Source organism: Aphelocoma coerulescens, chromosome 7 (genome assembly GCF_041296385.1).
Source record: "Aphelocoma coerulescens isolate FSJ_1873_10779 chromosome 7, UR_Acoe_1.0, whole genome shotgun sequence".
In the NCBI taxonomy this organism is placed as follows: Eukaryota; Metazoa; Chordata; class Aves; order Passeriformes; family Corvidae; genus Aphelocoma; species Aphelocoma coerulescens.
The window spans coordinates 28,732,226-28,759,667 of NC_091021.1; the positions used below are offsets into that span (position 1 = coordinate 28,732,226).

A 27,442-nucleotide genomic window follows, 5' to 3' on the forward strand; every position below is an offset into this window, starting at 1 on the left:
GGTTTTGTCTGTGTGGTCATGACTCAAAAATATGCACATGCAGGCAGGAGCATATGTTGTTTACAGAACAGTTTTCTTTTGTCCCAGACCTGGCCAATCCTGACACTCTTGTTCCCTAGAGACATAATCTGTCAGGCCAACAATGGTATTTTGAAAACCAATGGGAAGTAGAAAGCACACAAGAATGAGCCTAATTTGAACAGTTTGTCTGCTCTTGCCCAGGCTAGAAAGCTGCAAAAAGTACTCCCCTTTTTCTTTTTTTTCTTTTTCTCAATTGATCTCTGAAATCTTTAGTTGTCATATGAATGAAAAATAATTCCACAGCTCTTTGATCTCCTATATGTCTATTGGACCTCAGAACAACAAGAAACTGGCAAAACCAGTTTCGTTAATTGACTGGTATGGAGTGCAGGAATTAGGATAATTAATTTGTTTTTCAAATTATTAGGATATTTAACTTGTTTGTTTAGCTGGCTCACCATGACTACCTGTGTGCAAAAGACAGCATTATCAGAGGAATCATGGTTGGGTGACACTAAAGTACTCTCGTTAGCACTGGAAGGCTTTGCAATGGTGATATTTTTGTTCTTGCATGAAGGGTCCTGTCTATGGTTGGTCTGTTTCTGATCGCCCTTGGAACGGGAGGTATCAAGCCCTGTGTCTCTGCATTTGGTGGGGACCAGTTTGAAGAGGAACATGTAAGACTTCTTTTCTTTCCTAAAATATGCAGTGTCTGCTTACTTCGTGGGGATGTTTATGTGATCAAAATCCTGTTGTGCTAGAATAAGGGCCAGCTTGCTGCAAAAGACGTAGTAAGACATAAGGTAGAATGGTTTGCATAAGACTTGAGAGAATCTTGATGCTTCAGGAAGGCAAAATGACAGCAGAACAGGATTGATACTGGAAAGGATAGGTCATAATTGCATCAAATCATCTAAATGTTAATTGGACATCAGAGTAGTTGAAAAATCCTGTCATGCATATCACAGAACTGTATATATCATGAACCAGCTTAACAGGGGTGATTGTAATGCACTGCAATGGAATACAGCAAATGAAAGAAAAGATTGTATCACCACCCTATGATTCTGTGGGATTTTTGCCTCAAATCAGTCATAGTCTGTGTCTCAGATGTTGTTCAGAAAGGACTGTAGGAAATTCTGGTCTTTTGAAGGTAGTGCCAAAATGGAAGGTTCTGAAGAATTAAGAAAATGTTTCTGTTCAGCTCTGTGTTGTGTATCCTGTGAATTGTAGTCCAGGTGCTTTGTGTCCTCATTCTCTGTCATGAGTGCTTAGCCCCTCATCTGCACTAATCTCAAACTCCCATTATTCAGCACAGGGGCTCAAGCAGGGATAAGGTAGTGCTTAAAGAAGCAAAGCAGGTCAGGAAGTGCTAATCCTCAGGCAAAATGCTAAATTTTTAAATTGACTTCAAGTTAAATAGATTTACGTTGACCTAACACACAAATAAAAATTTCCATTTTCTTAATGTCAAGTATTCAAATCAGCAAGTTCTGTGCATTGCATAAGTCCTCAAATATGTAGAAGGTCACTGCTACAAAAAGGAAAATAAGTGTTGGGGTCTGTGATGAGTAAGCTTAAACGGAAGGAGGATTATTTAGGATTGACAGTATGAAAAATTTTTCCAGAAATAGATCTAGAGAAATACTGGAAAATTCTAGGACCTTTGGGAGATGGAAATTCCCATCAATGAAGGCATTAAAGAAGGACATTAGACTAATAGTGTGTCAGGAAAAGCACTGGTAAAGATGGGTAAGAGTTGGCCCCTTGGCCTTGGACACGGAGCCCGGTAGGGCAGTTTTCTCTTGTCTTTTGCAATGCCCCAGAGTGTAGTCACCATGTAATGAAATAATACAGACTAAATTTAAAATTTTGGGAAGAGTTGTGCTTTCCCCACAACTGAGTGATGCTGAAGTGGTGAAGCTTATGATTACTACGAAGTAAAAAATGTGGGATGTTCCATGGTTAGTTGTCCAAAGCAGATCCTCCTGCAGGCACGTCAGTTGGATCTGGTGCTTTAGGGGATGCTGCAGAAGGGAGATCAGCAATGCTCTGGTGTTCACCAGCCTCCCCAGTTGGCATAAATCTGACCAAAAGCAGGCTGGCAGCACAGCACACGTGCTTTGGGATAGCTGCATGCGTCCCAGTGCATGGGCATCCTGGCTTGCTGCACCAATAGTTGTCCCAAAAGGATTCTGAGAGGTCCAACAGCAGCATTTACACAAGTGCTACTTCTATGAATATTAATGATTAATAGTGTTTATCCAGCATCTTTCAATTACCACCTAATTACAGTATGATAATATGTAACACTTATCTTCAGAGCATTTTATAGACTTCAGCTAATGAATCTCAGCACCCTTCTCAGGCACATACATATTATTATCCCAAATTTACAACCACAGCTGAGTTACAGAGAGAAAACCTGAACTGCCTGTGGTTGTGTATGGGCCTGTACCCATTCTCCAGCATTCAGACTACATCTCTCCAACAAATTTATCAAATACAAAGGCTCAAACATTCACCTGTGTGTTACCTTCAAGAAAAACTAATTTAGAGAAAGAAAACTGTAAAAAGCATTCTGATAAGAACAATGTGTTCTGCTCTATTCATTCTTTTCAAAATAGAGAGTTTTCTCTTTTACCATTTTGAAATGACTTGGCCTTTCAGAAGAAACAAATGTTTTATGCTATGTGATAGGAAGTTTAAGTCATCAGAATTGGAATGAGAAGTTTTGATTTTATAAGGAATGAAAGGTTTGGGACCAACCAGAATATTTCTTCCCTCTGGAGTGGTGTTTGAGGGGACTTATGTTTTATTTTCTTACACTCCAGGTAGGATGAAATAAGTTTTGAAAATTCCCTATGAAATGAAGCATTTGATTCCCCCTTAATTTTCAGGACACCAATAAACTTCAGCCGAGCCCTTAAGCACACAGGCTTAGTTGTTTAATCTGAAAACTAGGACTGAGGTAGCTCTGTGTATAAATAACTAAATTGCCCCTGCTATTCCTAAAGACAAGTTTATGTTTTGAGGTAAATGCACAACATCAATCTGATCCTCTTTTAAGTACTTCAGGAGCATAATAGTCTTGGACCTGCCACTTTGAGAACAGTACTACTACAGACTGTGATGGGGACTGATTTGGCAGGAGGTCAAATAGGGAAAATTGATTTATCTGCAGGAGATTTCCAAATGCATTTTTCTATGAGATTAGGAATCCAAGTTAAAAATGCCTGAACAAAATTATATTTACGATATGTCATATGAATGTGAAGCTGCTGCACATATTAATTAGGGACCAAAGCCGCTTTTAAACAGTGCTGGATGGTGTTTAAGGTGCTAAATAGCTTTCTCTTTGTTTCTTTATTTTCTGGTTGCCAAGGCGATCAGGATTATCATGTACAGTACCTTTTCTCAAATTAGCTAATCCAAATCATGTTGTTAAAGTATGTCTGCTCTAAAGATTAGGACAATAGGGAGGAAATTCTTTATTCCAATCAGTATAATTTGCAAGCTGCTGGGTCATTGTTTTTGTAGTTATTTCAGCTTTTCTCTAAAGCTATTAAAAGCTATTTTTCTTTCCATCACTAAAATCTGAAAATCAGTGAAGTAAGATGCTCCAAATTCTTTATGCATAACTATCCTCTTCTCCTACCACCCCATTCTTTTTGGCAATTGTTATTCTAGACTTTATCATGTAAAGAGCTGCATGCTTGCGTTTATCACAGCTCTCAGAAATTCTGAGTTGCTCAGCTACGAAGGGTTAGAGACATGCCATGAGGATTTGGCTATAAGAGGGCAGGACTGTGAGGGCTCTACTGCACCACCCTCAACAAGCCATGGGAGGGCCATCTAGGAATGGGGAAGATTGCTGAGGCTGCTCATTTCTCTAGTTTATTTTATGATGACAAGTAACTAGTCACAAAGGTAGAATGAAAAAGAAAATAAAATTTTACTAGTTTATCAGCAGAAAGTTCTGGGTTATCAAAGCCACCAGCAAGGAGTGGAATATAGCAGATAGTGAGACCCCACTGCTGTTTTCTATTAACCATGAGAACATGCCATGGAGGTGATTTTTATAAGGCCTTCAAATCCTTTAGTCCAGGATAAATAATTTATGAGGAATGTGTGGGTTAGTCTTGAACACTCTAGGAAATAAAATTGTGGAAAAGCCAAGAACTCAAGTTGATGGGTGTATGCTGGGTCAAGGCAGAAAGCCCTTAATCCAAGTAAGCAGACCCCCAGACTCCTTGATGGGTGGCAGTGGGAGGTGATGGGTCTCTCACCCTCACCTTCTCACCACCCACTTTACAAGGGGACATAAAGAGAAGCCCTCCCATGTTCTCCCACCTCCCCCTTTCCCTGCAGTAATGCCCTCTGGTAAGAGGCTTCTTGCTATATGAAGTAGCAATATTTCCTATTGGCTGCACCATCAGTTACAGGAGATTTTGTTACGTTTTTGGATCTCAGGATTCATTACTTTAAAGCTGTCCTCTTTCAGCTGCCTGCAATTCTTCACGTTGTCTCCAGTTTTCTAGCTTTGTGAATACTGTTGTCTCAGGTAGCAGACGGAAGCAGGACACATTAGAAGGAAAGGAGACAGAACAACAGTCCCTGAGGAGTTTCCTAACTCAGCTAAGTTAAAGCTTTGCATTCAAATGATGCTCAGGTCATAGAGATGTGGCTCAAGGTACCCTAAGAAGCTCTCTGCCAGGCACCATGCCCTGTCTGAAGCAGTTTTCCCCACTACCTTTATCAACTCAGGTGTCCCAGAGCTGGTGATACATGTGAGCATGGGGTAGGTCAGGTAGCCTGCTTTTGTTTCTCCTCTCTGCTGGCCCACGCAGGCACAGGGAAGAGGTTAACACTCTATACAGCACACCCATGGCTGTGCATGTATGTCCCTCCCACAAGCAAGGAGAGACTGCATGCACACATTACTCCTGCAAAAAGGACCGAACTCTGCATCACATTCTTGATTCCTTCCAAATTATGAATTATGCAGGAAGAAAGAAGATCAACAGGCATCCTTTGACTCTATAAACTATAATATGTCACACCTTAAATTCAGAACTCTTTCTCTTAGAGTTCATCCTTCCATCAGGCTCTTGAATTTGCTCCCCTAGATTTAATTTTCCCTATTAGTTTGAGGTCGACTGGCCTCACCTTGGTGGTCTCTTCTTTGATGGATACTTTTCAATTGCTGGCACTCTTTAATCTGTGCTGTGATTACCAGTTCCTTAAAATATACTGGTTTCTTTTTCTATTTCTACACAGGAGAGGAGGGGAAAAAAAAAAAGGGCTCAGACACAGGAAGAAATTATGAGCTTGTCAAACCGTGCCAAATTGGATTGAATTAGGTGACAAAGGATGTGAATCATGCTACTTGTTCTGAATAAGTAAATGCTCTCCCCTCCTTCCAGTCTCACAACACTTTCAAAGCAGTGGCTTTTCCTCTGAAATGCCAAAAAGCCCCAAAGCACTTCTCGAGTAACGTGAGATGATTTGTGTGAGCATTTACCATCACCTGAACACAAGCTTGTTTGCTTAACATTTTATGCACTTTGTGTCAATATTTACCCAGCCTTCCTAACAAGAGAATTGATAGTGTTCAATTTGCAAGCCCAATGCTGTGCCTTAGCCATGACATTGATATTGTCTTCTCTTGTTTCAGGCCTCGGAGAGAAGCAAATTTTTTTCCATCTTCTATTTATCCATTAATGCTGGAAGTTTGATCTCCACGTTTGTAACTCCTGTATTAAGAGGTCAGTGTGGATTTAGAATAAAACAATAAATTAGCTGCCCTCTAACTACTCTGCTGTGCATAGTTAGACTCTTAGGACAACAGAATGGCAGAAATTATATTATCTGTGGAGTGGTCCGTGTATTGCATTTGCACCTTGTTAATCCTGCTGTAGCAGCATAACAGATTTATAATATAGGCTGACAAGTCACCGAAATTTATTCCTGGTTGTATTTCAAAGCTAGCCTGAACAGCAGAATTAAAATATGAAAGGTGGAAGGACCTATGGTCATCTAATCTCCATTGCCAGTGAAGGACTTGCCTTCAGGTAAACTATGGATGGGAAGTGATCTCTGCTGTCCTATGCAGTGTCAGGACTGAAAAACTGAGCAGGGCTGGTTTCAAAGTCCTACCTTCTCCCTCCCATGGGGTGCTGCTGACTTTTAGAGGGCTCTATCCTGGCACTCAGGCTTGTCTGCATGGGTCTGCTTGCAAGATTGCTGCCCTGAGCAACTAGCCTTGAAGACAAAGCACAGGCCTATGCCCCATTTAAGACCTACTTTATATTCTAGCCTACTTGCAAAACCCTTTTTAGTCCCCGAGCCTTGCTGCACTTACTTCATTGTATTGCAGCGCTTCGAAGCCAAAGGGATTGGCACACTCTAAATACAGGCACAGAGGCAGAGCAGCAGGCCATAGGTGACGGGGACATGGACAAGGTAGTCTTCACATTTAGTTGCCATATTTTTCATTCCATTCCATGGCTTCCAGAAAGCTCTGTTTGTTTGGAGTGTCATTTTAACAGGCTCTTGTCTCATGTTTACACCATGCATAGGGACAAAGACAAATGCTATATCTTTTATTCATTCTCTCTCTGGTGTCTCCAGGTCAGCATTCAGTTGGGAAGGGCTTTTGCTTAATGGGCAGATGAAAATCAAGTCCCTTCAAACATCAAAACATGCACCAATATAAACTTGTTGCAACATGGAATTGGAGAGGATGGGGAAAGAGTAACATTTTTGCTAAGTGTCAAGGCTTTTCTTGGAAGAGCATGAAATGCAGTTTGTAGACATTTGGTACAAATATGAAATATATACTTTTAGGTAGAGAAGTCCAACTCATTTAGCATATTAAAAGTTCAGTGTGCCCATAATGTTGCTCTCAGCTTTGTTGGATTTCAGCTAATTTGCTGACAATAAGTAAATAAATGCTGTGCATGCACACAGCTGTGCAGCTGTCTGTGACTACCTGGCTACAACAAACAGGAGCATCTGAGGGCTTCGTGGATTGGTCTCCTGTTAACTCTGCTGGCTTACTTTAACCATTACTCCGTGTGAGAATGCAGTAATATCTAGCCCCTGGCATTCAAACACTGACCCACTGCTGGCTTGCTGTTTGCAGCTGGAGCATGGTACAAGAACTGACCTGCTCCAAGAGGCCTAGGGTTTCAGTGAGCCACAGCTCAGATTGATCCAACCCGTCCTGTAACACACCTGGCTTCCTCTCGGGTTGCTGCAAGACCTGACATTTGGAGCAGGCTGCCCCTAGTGATATTGGTGTTAGGGAGGAAGGGGACTGGAGTTCTAAGGCTTATCCTGGGCTCCCACTTAACACAGTGCAGGCATTGGATTCCTCTTTGTCCACTGTAGGTCGCTATGAAATCAGATTCAGGTTTTTCACTCAAGACTGATCCAGCTGGCACAAAGAATGTGGAAACACAGTACTGGTTATTTAGATCTAGTCAAATACAGAATGGCTTCAGGTTACTTTAAATGCTGTAGTTTTTTTTCCCAATTACAATTCCTAGTACTTCTTTATATCTATTTGTCTGCCCCTTCCCTTCTACCATTTGCATCAATATCCCATTATCAGCTGCTTTTGCTGGCAGACACTAACCCTGCTTCCAAATTGTCTTCATCAAGGGAGGACAACTGTTTCAAGGAGATTCAATTCACAGTGTGAAGCACCAGCAAAGAAGATTTAAAACAGGGGAAGTGACTGATTTAGGGAAGCAAATCAAAAGCCCCAGTAACATAAGTCTAGCTGTAATGAGGTGCTTTTATTTCTGACTTCTTTTTCAGGGGATGTGAAATGTTTTGGAGAGGATTGCTATGCCCTGGCTTTTGGTGTCCCAGCAGCACTGATGGTGTTGGCTCTTGGTGAGTGGAAACAGTGATGCTCGTAATAGGAGTTACCATTTTTGAGTCCATGGATAGATGAGAAAATGCACAAATTCAGTAATTCTGGATGGATACTGTCATGGCAAATGAAAGGGTTCAAGGTCACCCAAATATTCCCCAGTTCAGAACAGCAATAAATATCAGTAGTTTATTAATGGTGGGCAGACCATGGTTTTACTGCTATCTTTTATTGTGATACTGTTAAGGGTGTGGTCTGATGGATGTTTCGCAGTATAATTGCTTTACTCTAATGCAAAGGGAGGCACCAAAATGATTCTCCTGATGGCTTGCAGCTTTGCCTATGAGCGGGCATGGCCTTTGAACTGTGAGCTGAGCAGTCCTCAGAGACCCCCAGCTTATAGAAGAGAAGCTTAACATGCCACTTCTAACCTTTCCACGGGCTTTTGGCAGCTCAGGGCCATCTTTAATGGTTCAGACTTCTGCTGCCGAATCTATGTGCTGCAGAAGGAGCTAAATGAGATGTTACTTTGTTCTGAGCTGTCTCACTTTGCTTGGCTGAAGTAATTCCCACAATTACAGTGACAACTTATTATTATGTTGCAATAAAAAAATCCTTATTATCCAAGTGTCAGGAGACAGCCACAATCCCCTTGCTTCTTAACGCTTGCATCTTAGCCCCATTAATGTACTTGTCAAGATTTCTTCTTCAACCTTTATAAAACATTCAGCAATCTCCCCATTTTTACTGTTACTCCTTGGTAGCCAGTACAGAGGACACATTAGCTTTAGTTTCACAGCTGCAAGCTGCTGAGAAGAGCAGTCCCCTTATTACACTGCATTTGTGAGGTTTTGACACAGCATGGGGTGACTTCTCATTCAGCTTGTTACCTTTGCTGAGAGACTAGGCAGTTGTGTGATTTCACTGCAGCATCTGGGATTTGAAAATTTGTTCCTCAGAGACTGTGGATGTTGCTGTCTCCACTCGAAATTCCATCAGGGAGAAGAATCAGGAAACTGAAGAAATGTCATCAGGCCACAGCTAACGTTGCAGCAATTATTTTCAAAAAAGTGTGTGGTCACGGGTCTGAGAAGGTTCTATTTTCCCTTGTGGCCTGTTCCTATCATTTAAGGGCCACAGAGGCTCGCTCCTCTGTGCACCATGCTGTGATGAATGTTTCTAGCAGAGCAGTAGTTGCCCAGGGGAAAACAAAGGTGTAAATATTGCAGTTTCAGTGAGGGCATCGGTGGAAATGTGTTTTTAGCTAGTGTCCTGCTGCCAGATTCCACGTCCTGCCCGGAAAAGCAACTCTCTGTTCTTTTGTAACATGCTGAAATGCTCTGGGAAGTGATATATTTGACTATGTGAGCAGCATGCAGAATTGGAGAAAATACCCTTTCGGCCCTGACTGGCCCTCTCCCTGAGCTGATGGAAAGCAAGGATGGATTTAGAGGCAGATTTAGCGTGAGATTTTCTGGGCTGCTACAGTTTCTGAAGGATGGGGTAGGTTGATACCATTTAATTCCAAGTGCCAAACCTAATGCAGGAACCTCAGCTATCAAAGAAGTCAATGACATTGCCAGGAGATATTTCAGCAAACCTAATGGATCACCTTTTTAGAGGCACTGACATCTTCACAGGAGATACTAAAAATTAGGTACTGTAGCTACCCACTCTGGGTGACTTAGCACAAATGCAAAGTGCAGCTCATCTAAACTGACTTCAGAGGTCTCTCACAGTTCTGTGAGCCAAACCTGGATGCTAAAGGTCAGCAAAGAGCAAAGGTGAGTTTCTTGCAGTGTCCCAGGCCTCCTGTGTTAGGACAGAGGTTCCTGCTATTCTCCACTGTCTGTAGACTGACCCAGACAATTAGGTTAGTTTAAAAAGTTCAGGTTGGTTTGTTATGTGGATTTCATGCTCAGTTTTAAGGTGTTTCTCCCTACTAATCTCTGGAATTCTGATGTGCTCAAAGGCTCTCAGAGAGCAGGATAAATGATACACAATCAGATAACTCCATCTCTGACAGGATTTTGAAGTCTCATTCTGATATTCTTTGTGCTTTGAGAAAACCAAGATAAAACAGTATCTTAAATTGTATATCCCTTTGTGGAAACCATAAATGAAGGTAATTTAACATCTGTGAGGCAGGGATCTTTGTGGCAGGTTCCATTGAAATGTGTGTGAGATGCAAGTGCACAAAGCCTGTGTTGTATCTGGAGTAATCCTCACATGTTTCCAATGGGTGAGGGTTGATTTCCAATGTCAGGTGCAGCAGTTCAATGTCGATTTTATTTTAAGTTTAGTCTACAAAAAGCATAGACAGAGGGAATTTTCAAAGTTTTGGTTCCCAGCATGAATCAGATATGGAAGTGCCTGTTGTGCCAGAGCAGATAATCAGACAATGGTGACTTTCGAAGGATCACACTGCCTCTTGTAGGATGTTCCATTTTCTTCCATCTGTAGGCATTAAAGGACTCCTATATATTTATTTAATTTAAAGTGCAATCCTGTGAGCCCCGAGGACAGAGCATTTCTGTTGAATACAGGGGTGGGGATCCTTCCCAGAAGCCAGTGCAGGATTGAGCTTCAGCCATGTGAATTCCCTTTTGGATTATAATATTTTTTCAGTTGTGTTCATTGCTGGAAGTGGACTGTACAGAAAAACACCACCACAAGGAAACGTCTTGCTGGAAGTGTGCAAATGCATCGGTGTAAGTGTGTGCAATTCTCTTTTTCATGCATGACTCTGAGGTTGCAGGACAAAAAGGTGCAAAGGGAAAGGGGAGGTGACTTATGGACTTCTTCTCTATGCTGCTTCTGAATGTCTTGCTGATGAGCTGTAAGGAATGAGAAACCCATTTAGGTCCTAGTTTATTCTTTCAGCATTTCAATTGTTTTCCCTTAGCTCCATGAACTGTTCAGTTGATGTCAGTAGAACCACTAGTGGCAGATGCTGGTGGAGACTGAACTGAAAGGAAAATTCAGAAACTCACAGAGTATCAGATATATTACTCCATTTTTTTCAGTTGAATAATTTTTCTGAACTTTATCAGTTCAGCAGACACTAATAGCACACATTCATATTATGGACATTCAGAATGTTCATGTAAATGCAAGAGACACTTGCTGAAGTTGCATTAGAGCCTTATAAATTGTTTTTCATGACGTGTGAGCTGAATACAGTATGTGAAAAAATACTCTTTTATTATTAGGTGGATAATGATGTTTCTATTTCAGGAAGCTGTTGCTAACAGCAGATGTTTTCTTTTTATCTAGGTCAATCCTAGTGCCAAATTTACCTTGGGGAAACAGGCGAGATTTTAAAGACAGTATTTCTAAGTGAGGTCTGCCACATTTTTTTGAAAGGGAGGCTCAGTGTGTTCAGTGACTTGAGCACACAACAGAAACAAGCCAGGAACTGGACTTCAATGATCCTTGTGGGTCCCTTCCAACTCAGGATATTCTAAGATCCAATGATTCTATGATTTATTCCCACATCATACCTTTAATCAACCAGGATCATAGAAACTTTCCTGCAGACAATTCATCATAAAGCATCCAATCTGAGATTTTAGAGGTATCCAGCAACTCACCCCCCTCAGTTTTCTGGCACTACTTACATTTGGGGATGGGGAAGGTAGCCTTGAGTTGGGAATGTGACAAGGGCAGGTACAGCATGAGTGAGTTACCCGCCTGTTTTGCTCTCCAGTTTGCTATTAAAAACCGGCTGAAAAACCGCTCCCGTGAGATTCCAAAGAGAGATCACTGGCTGGACTGGGCATCAGAAAAATACTCGGTAAGTGATGCTCTACCTGGTAGATTTGGAGTGGGAAGGGGGAGATGGGCAGATAGACAGGAGAGATGCATTTTCCTGTCCCTTCCCACATCTGTACTCTTCTGACCCATAATGGACGGTTTAGGTGCTGCACTGAAATGTAGAAATGCAAACATATCCAATGTCTCAAGTAAATGCAATAAGGAACTGCCATGCAGAAAGAAATAGGAGTTATGCTTTGTGGCTTGAATCACCTGTTGGCTTTACCCCCTACTTTACCTTTTTGCCTGTTTCCTTTTAGAAACAGCTGATTGGGGAGGTTAAAATGGTGACTCGTGTTCTCTTCCTCTTCATACCGCTGCCAATGTTCTGGGCCCTGTTTGATCAGCAGGTACAGTACAGTGTGTACAGCTCTGCCTGCCAGTTTGCACCTCTGTCCTTCTGGGGTAACACCAAAGCATCCTGGGGACACAGCAGGCCACACTCCTACCAAGTGTCCAGGGTCTTCCACCATCACTGCTGGCCAGCCCTTCCCAGTCCTGCCAGATGTCTGGCACAGCAGAATGAGGGGGGAGAATGTGCCCTGACTACTGACAGGTGTTACAGGGAAGGGAAGGAATAGATGGGAAATAAGACCTCCAGCACTGTCCTCTTCTCTATCCCCATGCTTTCTAGCCCCACAGAACATCTTGAAGGCTTTCACAGCTGTCTGTTTCCTCCTTAGGGATCCAGGTGGACTTTGCAAGCCACAAAAATGAATGCTGATTTTGTAAGTACTTAATGTCACCAGGGCTGGTAAGACTAGTAGTAACATCCCTGCTCTTGCTTATTAACCGGAGTCTTGCAGTACTAAGAGCGTCTGCTTGGTGAATCTGGGTGAGTTTCACTTTTGGTGATTAGAAGCCAGAGGCTCTGTTCATGCAGCCATGTTCAGTTCATCACAGCTCATCTCAGCTAGAAGTCAGGGCTGGGGAGCCATCAGCAGCCTGCAAGGTCAGGGGTGCTGACCTACTGGCAACCAGTGGCTCTGTGACCTAGAGGAGGTAGGATTTTCAGCCTGCTGCCCCCACAGAAGGCAGACAAGTCACTCAGCTCTTTTAAGGTGTGACTAGAGCTGTTGTAGTTGTACATTTCTGCACTGGATTACTTGGTGATACATTCATGAAGCCTCTCAAAACCAGCAGGAATCTTGTGTATAGGGTAAAGATGTGATAAGGATTAATTAGATAGTTTCCATAGAGTTCTTCAAAGGTGTGAATGGCAAATGGTGCAGGCTGCAGTAGCAGATAAATGTAGATCAGCTATCTGCCCAGAGATGTCTCCACACAGGGCTGGTTTTCAGAGGTTTATGTTTTAACAGGCCATCTAGATCTTGTCTGCAGATGCTCATATCAAAATCTAGGATTGTAAATGTCAATTTTCCAGTTTAAAATTGACTTAAAGCCACAAATTTGAGACCTTCTATGTCACTCCTGTTAAAAATTGGGCTCTCAACATGTGATACTCATTAGGCTTAATTAGTTCAAATGAGGCATGAAAAAGACTACACCTTGGGTAATATTTATCCACCTCAGAAAGACAGAACAAAGTCCATGCAGTCTATGTGATGTATGTCTAAAACATTTGTTTTCTGGTGTTTCACTCACATGCACTTAGTGATCCATTAGCAGGAGAGCTAAGTATCACCCAGTGTCGCTACTGGACTCTCCCAGGTGGAGAAAGATTCAGGGCTTTTTTTTGGTCACACCAACTTGGACAGTTCCTTGGCTTTTGTTTCAGTCTCCTCTGCTCTCCCCTCATGAGCTGTCCCACCTCAAGAAGGTGAGAATTAACTGCAATGTTGGAATGATCCCACCCTTAGGCTTGTTGGAATTCATGTTTGTAATACTCTATGACTTTCTGTTCTGCAGACAAGGGCTCAGCTAGGAAGTCTGGAGTCAAACAGGGAATGATTTAGTGTCAGATGAAATATTTGCAGACTCATTTCCTAAAGGCACATTTCTGTAATGTGCACAAAATAGCAGGAGGGGGTATTTGCCTGGTATTTTTAATTGACCCCTTTGCTGTGACCAGCAGTTTCCTCTCTCCCAGGAGGCAGCTGTGGGCAGAGACAGGCAGCCAGTCTAGACTCAGCTCAGGACAAGTCTGGCAGACAGGAGACAACCCCCCACAGCACTTTCTTGGAAATACATTATTTCCTTTCTAATTTCTTCCCTCCTGCACCCTTGCAGCCCTGCCCTTCCCCCCCCCCCCCCCCCCCCCCATCTTAATTTTAAATGAAAAGCATTTCATGGAGTTCAGACAAACACCAGTCCCTCCCTGGAGACAGGTCCATGGTTCTTGGAGTCTGGGATCCCTCCATCCATCCATTCCTGTTGACCTTGCCTGTTTGTGGGGGCTGTGCCAAATGTGAGGCACCTCTGACAGCCTTGAGGACTCTTGGCTCAAACCAAGAGGTCACAGTTGTCCAAACCCTGTTAGGTACAGATGGGGGGAGGAGAGAGGTGTTTGTGCAGCCCACTGGCTCAAGGATGGTCTTTTGTTACCCTTTTGGGAACTTGGGAGAAATGCCAACAGAGCTCACAGGGTCCTGAAGCTTGGGAACACTCACTTACAGAATTGGGGCTTTTCACATTATAGAAGCAGGGAGGGAAGAAGCTCTAAGCCCACCTCCCAACTTGCACCCTAACACCCCCATTCTTCTCCACTCATCTAGTTCATGGCTAAGCCAGCCTGAAAGATGGGCCTCAGTACCTGTCATGGGCTGTGTCACAGCTGCCAAATATCAAGCATTGAGTGCAGCTTCCTTCTGCAAAATGATTGTATTAAACACCGTGTCCTTAGACAACAAGTGTCAAGAGCACAGTATCAGCTGCTAAAGCCAACATAAAGCATTTCAGGAAACCATCTTGGCTGCAAAGGCCTCTATGGGATCGATTACTTATTTGCCATATGCACTGATATGTTATAATGTTTATGAATCACTTGGAATATCTTTTTGTTTCAGGGAATATATGTCCTTCAGCCTGACCAAATGCAGGTAAAAGATATTACAGGGTAGGAAATAACCTTTAGAACTTATTTTCTTTTTTTCCCTAATTTTTATTTTTCTTATGGGACCAGTGGCCAGTCTCTGCTCCTTTTCAAGGTAATAGCAGTGCTCCTGCTGGTTGCTGTGGTGTGGCCTGTGTTTTATTGTTCACTTGCTGTTTTGCAAGCTTGGGGTTCAGAAGACCCTGAGGATGTCCTAATACAAAAGTTGAATCCTGAAGAATAGTGTGGAGGTGTGGGGAAACATACCACCATAACAGTTCTTGAAGTAGTGCTGGCATGTGGAGAAGACAACCTGTATCTCCTTTTAACAGGCCCCTGTCCTGGGATGAACATTGTTCTTGAAATATGTTTGGTCCCTCCCTTTCTGCAGGGCAGATGAAAACATGAAAGCTCCAAGATGGTGCTATGTTGTCACAGTTGATTACGATTCTTATGGTGAACAGCTCTGGAGAAATTCAAAGCTGTTCTGTTCCCTGAAATCTTCCTTTGGAACTGAAACAACATTTCTCTCTGCTTGTTCTTCATCACTGTCTATTTTCTTGCTCTGCCACTGCTGGCTGGCAGACAAGCTGTGCCCCTTCCAGGAGAAATTTTGTTCCTGGGGGATTACTCAGTTTTGTTGAAGTGTGAGAAATTGCCAGTCTCACAGAATAGTGCCTGTTCCTCAGGGATTTTGCTGGAGTCCCAAGATGTTTCCATTGTTGCTGATTTGTTTCAAGGTCCCACCACAGCACCAAAGGTCACCTGTCTCTATTGTCAGTGGGGTTTGTACTCTTTAAAAACATCATGTTTCAGTTCTCTCTCCAGGGAAACTGGGCCAGTGATGCTTGCTTACCTCTTGGAAGGGAGGATATGAACAAAATGTATTCATGCCTGTGAAAACTAAATAGCAGAAGCTGTTTAGTGCAAACTATGATTATATTTTAAAAGGAGGTTTAAAGTATTTGTCCATGTCCCTTCTGTAATGGAATTATTTCTGGAGGACAGTGCTTTATGGGTTTAATTACTGAAAGTTGCTTTCTAGTCACTGAACTCACATTCTTTTGTATTGCAGTTCTTAAATCCACTTCTTATTCTTGTCTTCATCCCAATTTTTGACCTTGGGCTCTACCCCCTGATAAACATGTGCAAATTGAATTTCACGTAAGTACTTGGGGACAGTGCAGATGCATTTGTGCTTTTTCTTTTGCAGTAAATGTGCAGAATAGTTTTTAAGGAAGAGAAACACAAACTTCCATTCACCTTTCCGAATACTTGAGTATACTTCAGTCCCAAGAGGCAGCATCACCCTCTTCCACAGACCGTGGAAATTCCAGAGGGTAAAACTCAGTGATGTTGGATTCTGCTCTGTACAGATTTTTCCAAAAGCAGATATGAATAGTCTCACTTTGAATTTGATCAACATGTTTTCCACCTTGTTTCCCATATCATGCCTAAACGATTGCCTCCCTGAAGAGGTCCTCTGGGACCAAATTCATGGTCCCATTCTGGCTAGGATCTGAACCAGTGAGTGCATAAGGGGATTTCCATATGAGTCAAGCATTTTATCCTTAGCCTATGTTAGCAAGAAGTGCAGTATAATAGGAGTAAACCTCAGGTTGTTTATGAGACCCACTTTATGAATTTTGTGTGAATTAACTTCAGAGTGTCTGTATTCTGCCTCTGCAGAGTGATGCCCTGCAGCAGTGGCAGTATATTATGTGTGCTCATGAAGTGCCTTTGCCACTGGAGTTTCAGCTGAAAGGAGCCAAGTTTCCATGCTCCAGCACCACTTCTCCATGTGAACCATAGCATGGGAAAGGGCGATGAGTGGGGAGATTGCCTTAAAAAGCATGTTCCTAATCCAAACTAAAATGCTGGACAGATGAAACCGCATAAAATGGGGGTGGCAGGTGCCTCAGAGGCCTTCCCCTTCACCCTGCTGCTCCTTTCCCACCGTGTTGAATTACTTGCACCTAAAGACCTATCAAAAACATTGTCCAGCCCTGCAATGGTGCCCCTTTTGGAGGCTACACATCAGAGCCTGTGCTTCTCCCTGATACCTCTTTGTGAGCCCATGGTCTGGACTGTGCCCGACTTGGCAAAAAACTTCCTGCCTGATGACCAGCTCACAGCATAGTTCTCCCAGCAGCACAAACTCAAGCACCAACCAGGACTGAATGCCAGGACTAAGGACCATTGCAAAGAGTGGAGATCACTGAATCTAGAGCCAGATTTGTTTCAGATCTCAACAACTCGATACTCAGTTTGAACCTGCTGTTCTGGACATGTTTTATTCTGCTTTGTATCAGATTTTCTCATGTAACTCTGGTAAAGCTGCACTAGCTTTGCCTTGAGTTTAGAAGCAAGCTCTTTATTTTCTAGAAATGTAAATGTATTGGCATGAGAAATAACCCAGAATGATGCCCCAGATGGTCAGAAACATTGATGACACAAACTGCACATTTTTCTGTTCCTCATTCCATGTTACTTATCTTCTGCCTTTCCCAAAAGGGACTTGAAGATATATCATTTGTAGCGCTCCTTCCAACATCATGGATTAACATAATGTCATGAGCTATTCCCACTAGAAGAGCTGGGAAAAAGATAATATGAAACTTGCAAGGAAAGAACTTCTTTTCACAGCATATCAGTTTTAATTGGCCTCAGTCCTGGCCTCATACAGAATAATAAAATAGTTTTAAGTTAAAAGATCGGCAGTTTAAACAGCCTGTCATCCTGAGTGCCACCTGTTGGACAGTTTATTACATGGTTTTGGCACATCTTTGGCTCTGAGGAATGGTATTCTATAGTTTCATTTACTTTTTTCCTTAATGGCACCTCTTTCATTTGCTCCATAGACCTATTAGGAAAATGGCAACAGGTATGATCCTTGCAGGGCTGGCGTTTGGACTTGCAGCTGTTATAGAAGTCAAAATAAATGTAAGTAAAGCACAAGGCATTCCTCAGAAGTACTTTCTTTCCATGGGGTGTGTTTATTGATGCCTGGTAGATAATCCTTTAAGCCATTGTGCTCCTTGATCAAAATTTGTAATGTTTTCTTTACAATTGAGCATACTGATCCAGTTGCTAATGATAACTCCTTGTCTACTTTTCCCTCTCTTTGTCTCTATGTCTTTCTTTCTAGTCTTTGCAGTTTTGCTGTGCTGGTCATCTGTATTGGTCTATATTCTAGATTTCCATCGTCAAAGTGCTTGACAGACATCTAGTTAATGCTAGTGATTAATTTCCAAAAGGTAGTCTGTTCTCTCTCCTATTTCTTGCTGTAGCTTGCCTGTACTTTTCTGTTTGGGGTCTTTTGTGTGGGTGTGGTGGTTTTGGTTTTTTTATTTAGTTGTTTTAAAATTTTTAAATTTAATTACTTTCCTGCTTTAGGGTGGTGATGGTTTTTTTTTCTTACAAGCCAGATTGTTTCTCTGGAAAGGCAGGTAAATGCAGTCACAGGCATCAGGGACTGCCAGGCATGCCCAGACAAGATGGCAGAAAATCTCTTATAAATGCCACATTAGCTCCTGCAGATTTGTACTGTTTGTTTCTGGCTCATGACCAGCATTGTGTAGACTTTGGCTGACCTTTGTCTCACAAAAGTTACTCCAGGATTAATTTTTAAAGCTTCTATGTATTCTTAAAATGCTCTGTTAGAGTGGCTGGCTCACAGCCCTGGATTAACATCTGCTGGTTCCTCAGGTGAATCCCCTAATGAGCCTCCCACTGAAATGAGACTTTGTGGGTTCAGGTCTTTTTTCCGATCTCTTTATGTGAGTAAAAAAATGATCTCATTGCCAGCAGCATCTCTGGCCAAGCACCAAAGTTTGCTCTGGCTGTGGGTGGCTCCTCTGGGCAGAAGCAAGGTGAGTGAGAGGTCCCCCCCTGCCTGTGCATGAAAATTTTACCCTAAAGGCCATTTTAAGCTCTAGCAAAGAGGAGGATAAGATGGTCCACCTTCACTTGACTGTGGGTCGCAGAAGTGAAATGCTACAGTAGTGGAATTTGCTGGATAATATTAGCAGGCCTGTTGGTCCAGAGCAGCATATGGATGCAGGGAAATCAGCTTGCTCTGTCTTCTGTGGCAGCGTGTCTCCCCACCAAGTTAGGTTCAAAATGCCTTGCTTGCAGTACCCAAATTATCAGATAAGATAGAAGAAAAATGAATAGCTCTGCAGTATTGCTGGCAGCTACTTGAAAATAAAATGAGAATAAAAGAAAAGTAAAAAAAAAAAAAAAAAAATTAGCTCTGCAGGTAGTACAAGGCTGACACTGATTGATGTACTCTTTCTAGGAAATGATCCCTGACAGAAAGAGATACCTCAGTGCTGGAGGCATCAGCTTCCCTCTCTCAGAAAACAAGGAATAATATCTATATAGTCAGCTGTATAGATATCAAGGTGTCCAGTAATGCAAAATCACTGATTACAGACACGAAGCTGGACTGGGATTTTCAAAACTACTTAACTTCTGGTCTCATTATTTTCCTGCACTGACTGCAGTGGGAAACAATTATTCTGGTCACTGCTTTTGAAAGCTAAGCACAAATTTTTCCATTTTGATATGGCAGTTGGTTAAATCCAGGCACCAGGGAGCTGTATAATGAAAGCTGTGACATTGTTCTACCTCCTCAATTGGTGTGTAGCCTGTCCACTTAGTGGTGTGAAGAGCAATTTTTGGGAGGAATGATGGGTTGGCCACTGAGCTACTATGAGGAAACCTCCCTAAAAAAGATTTATGTTCAGTTTTCTCTGAGTGCAACTTCTGTTGAGGAAAGGATGGAAAAGTGTCGTTACAGAGAGGAAATCTATTATGGCTAAAAATGAAGAGATATTAAAGTGCTAATAAAGCATACACATGGCACTTAAAGCCTTTTACTTTAATTAGGAAACGGATATGCCTCGACTTGTCCCAAAAGAAAGTTTAATTCGGGTCCTGAATTTGGCAAAGAACCCTGTCCAAGTGACAATCCAAGACAAGGACCTATTTCAGCAGCCTGTGGAGTCTTTTCAGGTAAGCATATTTTTGGGACTGAAAGGCCTAACTTGCATGTCATTGAAGAAAGCATGGGCTTTTCTTCAGCATTTTCTAATAAAGCCCACAGATGCAAAAGCTTGTTCTGCTCCATCACCTTAGAAGTGCAAGGGAATAGCTTTACAAATGAAGCATAATATCTCTGTTACATGAGACAGAAATTGAATGTTTGGAGACAAATTTCCCTAGTAAAGGATACCCCTTATATTCACCTGTAGTTAGGGATAAAGGATAACAGGATTACAGGCTCCCTTAAAGAGGGGATAGTGTTACACTTGGTAGGAAAAGACAGATCCTTTCTTATCTGAAGAAAGTGTAACCAAGTTTATTTTCTTCCACAGAACCCAGCTGAGTACTCAAAATTAATATTGAATGGAGAGCAACAGAGCCTTCACTTCACCCTGCAACATCAAGGATTGACTCTTGCTTTTAACTACACTGTGAAGGAAAAATCAGTATACAGCTTAATTGTTTTTGAGGCAGAAGGAAGCCTATCAAGCCGCTTAGTGAGTGTGGGAGAGAAGTGTAAATACAGTATTAATTCAATGGCTGTGATGCTACAATGGGGTAATAGGCTCATTAATTCATTTGCTCAGTTGCAATGTCTGTCTGATTGCTCTCAGATGCTCTAAACCTGACTTCTTAGCTAGAGGCACTGGATCTGTACACATTTCTGCTGGTTGATTAATAGAGGCGTTGTGGCATCTGAGAGTTTCTGGGCACACTTTAATCCACTGAGTGCTGCAGTGGGAGAGCAGAGTCATGCCTGCTAGGCAGCAGAGCTGGAGAAAGCTGGGGAAACAGAGCCAGAGATTTTCCCCCAAAGATGATTCTATAAAGCAAAGATGTTAAAGAGGCTCTAGGGCTGGCCATGGAGTAAAAGCATCAGAGGAATGATCTGGGTTTAGTTATTGCAAGGGTTTAGTGAAAAAGCACAGAAGGCCCATTTGTTTTGCTGAACAGAATAAATGATTAAGCTCATTTCAGGCTCTGCAGCAGAGCTGGCTGTATTTGGACTTCTGTGTATTTCTGCAACAATCAGAGAGGAGCATATGGGATGTGTAGGGCAGATTCTGGTATCTTTTATGCGTAGCTGTGTCCTAAGAAGCTCTCTTGAAATGAATGGTGTTATTCCACATTGTGTCAGGTGTGTAAATGCCATCACAATCTGTCCTCATGCTAAAATATCCATTCTCCTTGTTCCTCAGCCTTCTACCTTGCAGGGTAGCCACACCAAGCATTCAATATTATGTAGTAGAAATCATATAACTGCTTTCCAATATTAAAGAATTTATTTTGTCATAACACTAAGGTTCTTTGCTGATGATCAAACTTTACACTTTGGAGTCTGGGGCTCAGTATCACACAAAATTAAGTTTCCCTGTGACCCTGATGGCTGTGTGCTGTTTCCTTAAGAAATGGATACTTGTACAGTGGTTTTCATACAGTCCTTAGGAAGCAAAAGTCTGCAACAGGCTTGGAGCATAGCAATCTCAGAGCTCTAGTACTGTGCTGCCCCAGCTGTCTAGACTGTGCTTAAATTAATGCCCACCCCAGCACTGGCAGGCTCCCATGTTATGGGAAACAGCTGTGCTCTTGGGTGATGCTATTGACCTGTCATTCACAGCTGTAGATAAGGGAGATGTGGAAGACAGTGTGGTAAATGATACTGTTCCAGCACTGCAACACAAGGAAAGCAATGCCAGCATCACTGCTGTGTTGCAGAGCTCACCCTTGAGTAACCTCCTTCACTGCTGGGTTTGGCCCACTCACTCAGGTGAGAGTGCTTTCCTGGAAGGATCCAATCTGAAATTGGTTTCTTCTCCTTTGTGGGCTGTTGAGTAGGCAGGAAATGAATTTGAGAGCTCTGGGCATCATCAGTGAAAACGAGTAATAATTTGGCTGCTCTGTCTGCAACGAACTAGAGTATTCATGCCCGTGTATCTCCTATGGAAAAAAAAAAAAAGTTGCCATTTATTATTTATTGCTCTGACATTTATTATTCACTGTGGCTATTTATTATTTAGGGCATATGTTATTTGTGGGTAGCATATTACTCTGAAGTACAATAGACATTTTATAGATATACTGAAATTCTGGATCCTTGGTCTCAGAAACTCAGGGTTTCACATCAGAATAAAAGTGTGGGGAAAGGGCCAGAAAAATTTTAGAGAGCCAGTTTCCAAAAGTCCCTTTTGGCTTATCTGTGTTCCATCTGTGGGCAGTGCAAATTGAAATTGCCCTGCCATCTTCAGTGGACATGGCACCACTCTGGATTTCTACCAGCCAAGAGCTTTGCTTTGTGTTCTTTTTTTGTGCCATACGACCTCCAGGGCAGGTCTGCGTCTTAACTGTGTTTTTTCAGCATTGTACACCAAATAGGTTTCTCCAAATGAACGTTGATTAACTATCTAGCTGCTGCTCTAGCTGTGGTCTCCAGGAGAGAGACTCTCACTCCCCAGTGTGCCCACCCAGATTGCCATTGCAGGGGTCTGTCTGCAGAGACCGTGAGCAAGACTGTGAGCACAAACAAGCTCAGTGCATCTCTGTTTCTCCTGCTCTCTGCCTGCATATTACAACAGTTGAATCTCTTGAGTATTGAGGATTAGGGAAAGCATGAGTGATGCATGATGATCAGTATAGTAACCATGTAGTTCCTCTCAGCTTTAGACTTCTGTGAAGTCCATGAATATGACAAGAATCAGGGTCTGAAAGTTAGGCAGTTGCAGATTTTGTAGGAGTAAGGCACTCAAGTTTAGTTGTAACTAGTCACTGAAAGATGCTAATGTGAATAGTGCTCTCTTGCTATCTCAAGATGAAGACAAATACTTTTTTGGAGGGTGTTACATGCCTCAGTAGAAGGATGACTGGCTGAAACTCAGTACCCTTTGTTACAGAGGAGATGAGGAGAAAAGGTATGATCTCATCTTAAGCCCTTGGAGGAGATGAAGTTTTGCCATTGGCTTCACTGTAGCAGGACTCCCCATCTTTGGCCTGATGTAAAGCTTATGTGAGAGTCCCGTTGATTTCCACAGGCTTTGCAGCACATGTGTAACTCTACAGACCCCAGTATTGTCTGCCACACATTGTTGTAAGGCAGCATTAATAAATATGTTTTATGTGTTTTTTTCTTCCCCTCTTTAGATTACAGACTTGGAAGCAAAGCCAGAAAATGGTTTGGCAGCTGTTAGGTAGGAATGGCTTTTTTTTTGAGGATTTGGCGCTGGTTGGGTGAGGGAAAGTGCTTTTGTCTAATGCATCTGTATGTAACATAGCCCAGATGTTCTCGGGTTGGAATCTAGTCCACACTTCTCATGCAAGACTCGAGTGTCAGCTGTGGAGGCTTGACAGAGTGTCACCTCCCACATGTGCCATGCAGAGCTGAGAACTATTGCTGCTCACTCCCTGGGATAGTCTGGGCTGAGATGGCAACATAAAAGAGCTTCTTCCTTGGAAAAGTGGCAAATTCATCTCACTGATGAAAGGGAAGAAGCAATTTGGATAGGAGCTGTTGCCATGTCCTTTGCAAATTGGCCAACCTGTGACATTCACCCAAAGTCATGCACAAGTGTCTCCAAAATTGGATACAACAACAATTTTACATCCTCATAAACAATTGGGCATTGGGCTCTGCTTAGTACACTCTTCCTAATTTGAGCTACTCCATTTAGTCCATGAACACTCCTGTGCTGGTTTGTGCTGGCTGCTGCAGTGCAAAAGATGCAAATTTGCAAAAAAAAAGAAAAAAAATTCCAGCTGGACATTCTAACAAAACAACAAAACAAACCCACCACAAAAGCAAAACCAAAAAACAACCAAACAAAGCAAACCTTAAAAACAATGGCCAACCCCTTTATCTGAAACCTGTGTAGACCAAGTAGGAGAGCAGTATCTCTTCATAGCCCTGTGCTTGTGAAGGTTGCTACTGACTGAACATCTTGAAGACTTGATTCAGTCAGAATTGGTATATATTTTCTTGTGGAGATTTTTGACAAAATCCCCAGACTTTTCCTTTAACAATTTGTAAAGAAGTTTCACTAGAAGGAATTTTTTTTTCTGTAAAAATTTACTTTTGTTAAGCGCTTGACTAACTTCAGGGATTTTACCCCCATTTAAAGAACTGAAAACCAAAATATTTTAAAGCATAGATCAAAGGAAAAATATTTGATTTTACTAACAATTTTCAAATTGCCAAAAGGAAACTGTCTTTTGTCTGTGAAAAAACACCAAACAAACCATTCCCATATAAGTTTTAGTTTTGATGAAGATATCTTATTTTGCTAGAAAACTCCATCCGACTGGTAGAAACTCATTGCCAGCATGGTGTACCTGCTCATCAGGATACACAGCTTCAGAATTTCCTGTGGTAGGCTGAGGCTCTGTCCTCTCACACAGCCAGAGAACAGACACCATAGAGTCATAGAATGGTCTGGGTTTGAAAGGAACTTGAGACCACCTTGTACCAACACCCCTGCAATTGACAGGGACACCTCCCACTAGACCAGGTTGCTCAAAGCCCCATCCAACCTGGCCTTGAACACTTCCAGGGATGAGGCATCCACAACTTTGCTGTTCCAGTGTCTCACCACCTTCATAATGAAGAGATTCTTCCTAAAATCTAACATACTCGAACCCTACCCTCTCTTAGTTTAAAGCTATTCCCCCTTGTCCTTTAACTCCATACCCTTGTAAGAAGTCCTTCCCCAGCTCTCTCATAGGACCTCTTCAGATACTGAAAGAAGGTGTTCTAAGGTCTCCCTGGAGCTTTCTCTTCTCCAGGCCCCAACTCTCTCATCCTGTCTTCATAGGAGAGGTGCTCCAGCCCTCTGATCATCTTCGTGGGCTCCTCTGAATTTGCTGCAATCTTTGATGGTCTCTGAGATTGGATTGCCTGGAGGTTCTAGACCACAAAAAAGTGAGGGTCACTTTTCACAGGAAAGAGAGTAAGAGGGTAAAATTATGCAACAGGGAAACAAATCTTGTATTGAAAAACTAGGCAATGAATCAGACAAATATTTTGGTAACTTGCAGGAGAGACTTTCATAATCTTATGGAATTACAGAATGTTTTGGGAGAGTAAGCAAACTTCTAAAGTGTCTACTATTATGCTTCTTCTGCCTTGTCTGACAGGTCAATAAAATATGGTTTCTTTGCAGATTCATTAATGGTTTGAGCCAAGATGTCAACCTCACTATTGATAGCAAAAGGTTCATTGCTGTTCAGAAAAACTACAGTGCTTCTGAGTACTCGCTGCTGGAGAGGGACATGTAAGTCTCCTTCCTGAGCTGAAGGTCCTTGCTGAGGCATTTCCTTGGATACAAAGAGGCTTTTCTCAGTCTAATAGCTATTGTCTTGGCATGTGGTTGTGGGGGCAGATGTTTGTGAAAAGCAGAATTATCAGCTCAGTGCAGAGCAGGTGCTCTGGGCCACTTGTGTGTGTGCAGAAGTTTTTATTCACATTATGTGGGGGCCTGGAGGGAAGAGACTGGCCATTCCTGTGCATCTGTCAGTGGAGTAAGGTGGGGCATGGTAAAGTCTCCTCTGCCATTTCGTGCTTGCTTTATTTTGTTATTCTCTCAGGCCCGAGCTCCTAGTGTTAGGGTGCTTTCAGGGAAAGGCCAATCCATATTCCATGCTACAGTGTGTTGGTATGTGGGCTGGTAACATGAGGTAGCATTACATGGCTTTGCAGGCTGGGCTTGTTAGACGGGGGCTCCATATGGCCTTGGTTTGGCAGCACTGGAGCTGGCTCTTGTAGGGTATTTCTAGCATTTCCAATGTTTCAAAACAAGCTTCATGTCTTTTCTCTGCATCAGCTCCATCCAAAATATTTATTGCTGCAATTTAGTAGGATGCAGCAGCCATTGTGGCAATGCTGCTGAGCCTCTGTGCCATCTCACACATCCAAAATCAGAAGAACAAATATGCAAGCTAATTTGCTCTACTAAAAGAAAACAAAGTGGCTTCTGGGTGCACATCTTTGAGTTCCTGTTGACTGCTTGTCTGGCCTACAGTTCCTGAAGAAATGGAACAAATTTTGGGAGGAAAATAAACCTGAGGGGGAAAAAATAAAATAAATCAGCACTAAGAAGAAGCAGAAACCATTTAAAAATGTTAGCACTGGTTGTAAGGTGAATTCCAGTCAGTGTCTAAGTGCTTCTGGAAGGATAAGATGGCAAGAACTCCAGTGATTGTTTGATGTAAACACTACTGCATCTTTACATCTTGCATCCTCCCTGCTCCATTTCAGGGGCATGTTGGATAGCTCTGCTCTGTGTTCTTTGTTTGGGGAACTAACTGGGAAATACTGTCCTTCATCCTTTTATCTAGATATAATAATGGAAAATGCATAACTGAAACAGGAGCATTCCCCCTGGAGCTGGGGCTGCTTGACTTCGGTGCCTCATACACTGTTGTGATAACTAATGTAAGTGTTCCTGTGATGGTTACACACTCCTGTTCTACTCTCTGGCAGTGTTGTTGTTCTTGTGTTGGTGGCTCTCACTTGCTTTGTCCACTCTGTGATCCCTGGACAGTAGCCATCTGAAGGCAGTCCATTATGAAAGAGATAGTAAAAGGTTTTGGTACCTGCATCAGCAAGGTGGGTGTGTATTTGTTCCACCTTACACTGTGATCATGTCAGATTGCATGGGTTAAAAAGAACTAAAATCTTTCCCTGGATAGAAATCCTCCATAGAAAATCATGTGATCTGTGGTTTGTGCTGGTCTCATGCCATGCTCGAGCAGTTAACATTGACCCAGAGCACTGCAAAGAGTTATTGCCATCTGCCAAGAGCTGACTCTGCTTGTGGTCTTTAAAAAACTGTACCTGATGGGGCCTCACACCCAAAAACTGCAGAAGCAGTCTGTTCTATCCTCACATTTAGCTTACTGAGCTAAAGACTGATCTTCCAAGATTTGTAGATTATGCACAGGGGGAAGAGGGACAACGTCTTGAGGGAGGAGGTTGGTGAAGTTGTACATCTGTTTCCTCCTCTCACTGTCTGTACAGCTAATTTGGAGCCTAGTGTAAAGTCAAGGCATGGTTTTCTGAACAGCCTAGCCCTGACGGGCTCTGAGAACTGCTGAGAGGGTTGATTCCTTTCCCTGCCTGCCAGCCTCTCAGACACACTGCTTCAACCCTGGTCCAGCTGGCTGGAGCCACGGAGATGAACGTGATCAACTTCGTTCCCATTTTAACCTTTCCACCACAAAGGCACACAGACAAACTGAGTCTGACAGGACACACTGCTAAGTTGCCCTCTGAGACTTTGGCTACTGTGTTGTGATGAGCAGAGCAAAGTGTTGTCAGCTACTCCCTGGCAGTAGCATCTCCCTGTTGGGCAATTAATGGGAGCTGTTCACGTCTGCCGAGTCCAAATACGTAGGAGGAAAAATATAGCCGTGAAGCACCTGGCATTTTTTTTTTCCAATTCCAGTAGCTGGAGTGGGATGTACAGCCCTGAAGGGAACAAGCAGATGCTGCCATCTGTGAGTGCAGAGATTTATGTACATAAAACACACACACTTGAAGTGATGTTGGCCAGACCCTTCTTCCATGCTGCAAGCCTCTTTCATCAGCTGAGAAACCAGATAGAGAAGTTGCATGAAAAATATTACACTAAAAATATTTCCCCAGAGCCTCTGGTAACACAAGAGTCAGGGCCAGCTGAGGTAGATGTGTCCCA

General features: G+C 42.6%; 1 protein-coding gene across 12 annotated transcripts in view; it reads left to right on the forward strand.

Moving 5' to 3' along the window:
• SLC15A2 (solute carrier family 15 member 2) overlaps positions 1–27,442 on the forward strand; it is a 61,703-nt gene that overhangs the window by 19,970 nt on the left and 14,291 nt on the right. For 11 of the 12 annotated variants that reach the window (XR_011152018.1, XR_011152017.1, XR_011152019.1 and 8 more), the window contains 15 exons: positions 599–698; positions 5,699–5,789; positions 7,849–7,926; positions 10,535–10,617; positions 11,616–11,702; positions 11,983–12,072; positions 12,406–12,450; positions 14,689–14,721; positions 15,790–15,878; positions 17,576–17,657; positions 19,608–19,733; positions 20,096–20,260; positions 22,899–22,945; positions 24,911–25,021; positions 26,085–26,181. Coding sequence is in view for 7 of the 12 variants with exons in the window: in XM_069021064.1 (XP_068877165.1) it covers positions 599–698; positions 5,699–5,789; positions 7,849–7,926; positions 10,535–10,617; positions 11,616–11,702; positions 11,983–12,072; positions 12,406–12,450; positions 14,689–14,721; positions 15,790–15,878; positions 17,576–17,657; positions 19,608–19,733; positions 20,096–20,260; positions 22,899–22,945; positions 24,911–25,021; positions 26,085–26,181 (1,324 nt within the window). In the remaining 5 variants the exon portion in view is untranslated. Of the gene's footprint in view, positions 1–598; positions 699–5,698; positions 5,790–7,848; positions 7,927–10,534; positions 10,618–11,615; positions 11,703–11,982; positions 12,073–12,405; positions 12,451–14,688; positions 14,722–15,789; positions 15,879–17,575; positions 17,658–19,607; positions 19,734–20,095; positions 20,261–22,898; positions 22,946–24,562; positions 24,670–24,910; positions 25,022–26,084; positions 26,182–27,442 lie in introns of those variants that run through there. The other variant, XR_011152021.1, reaches the window with a different exon arrangement.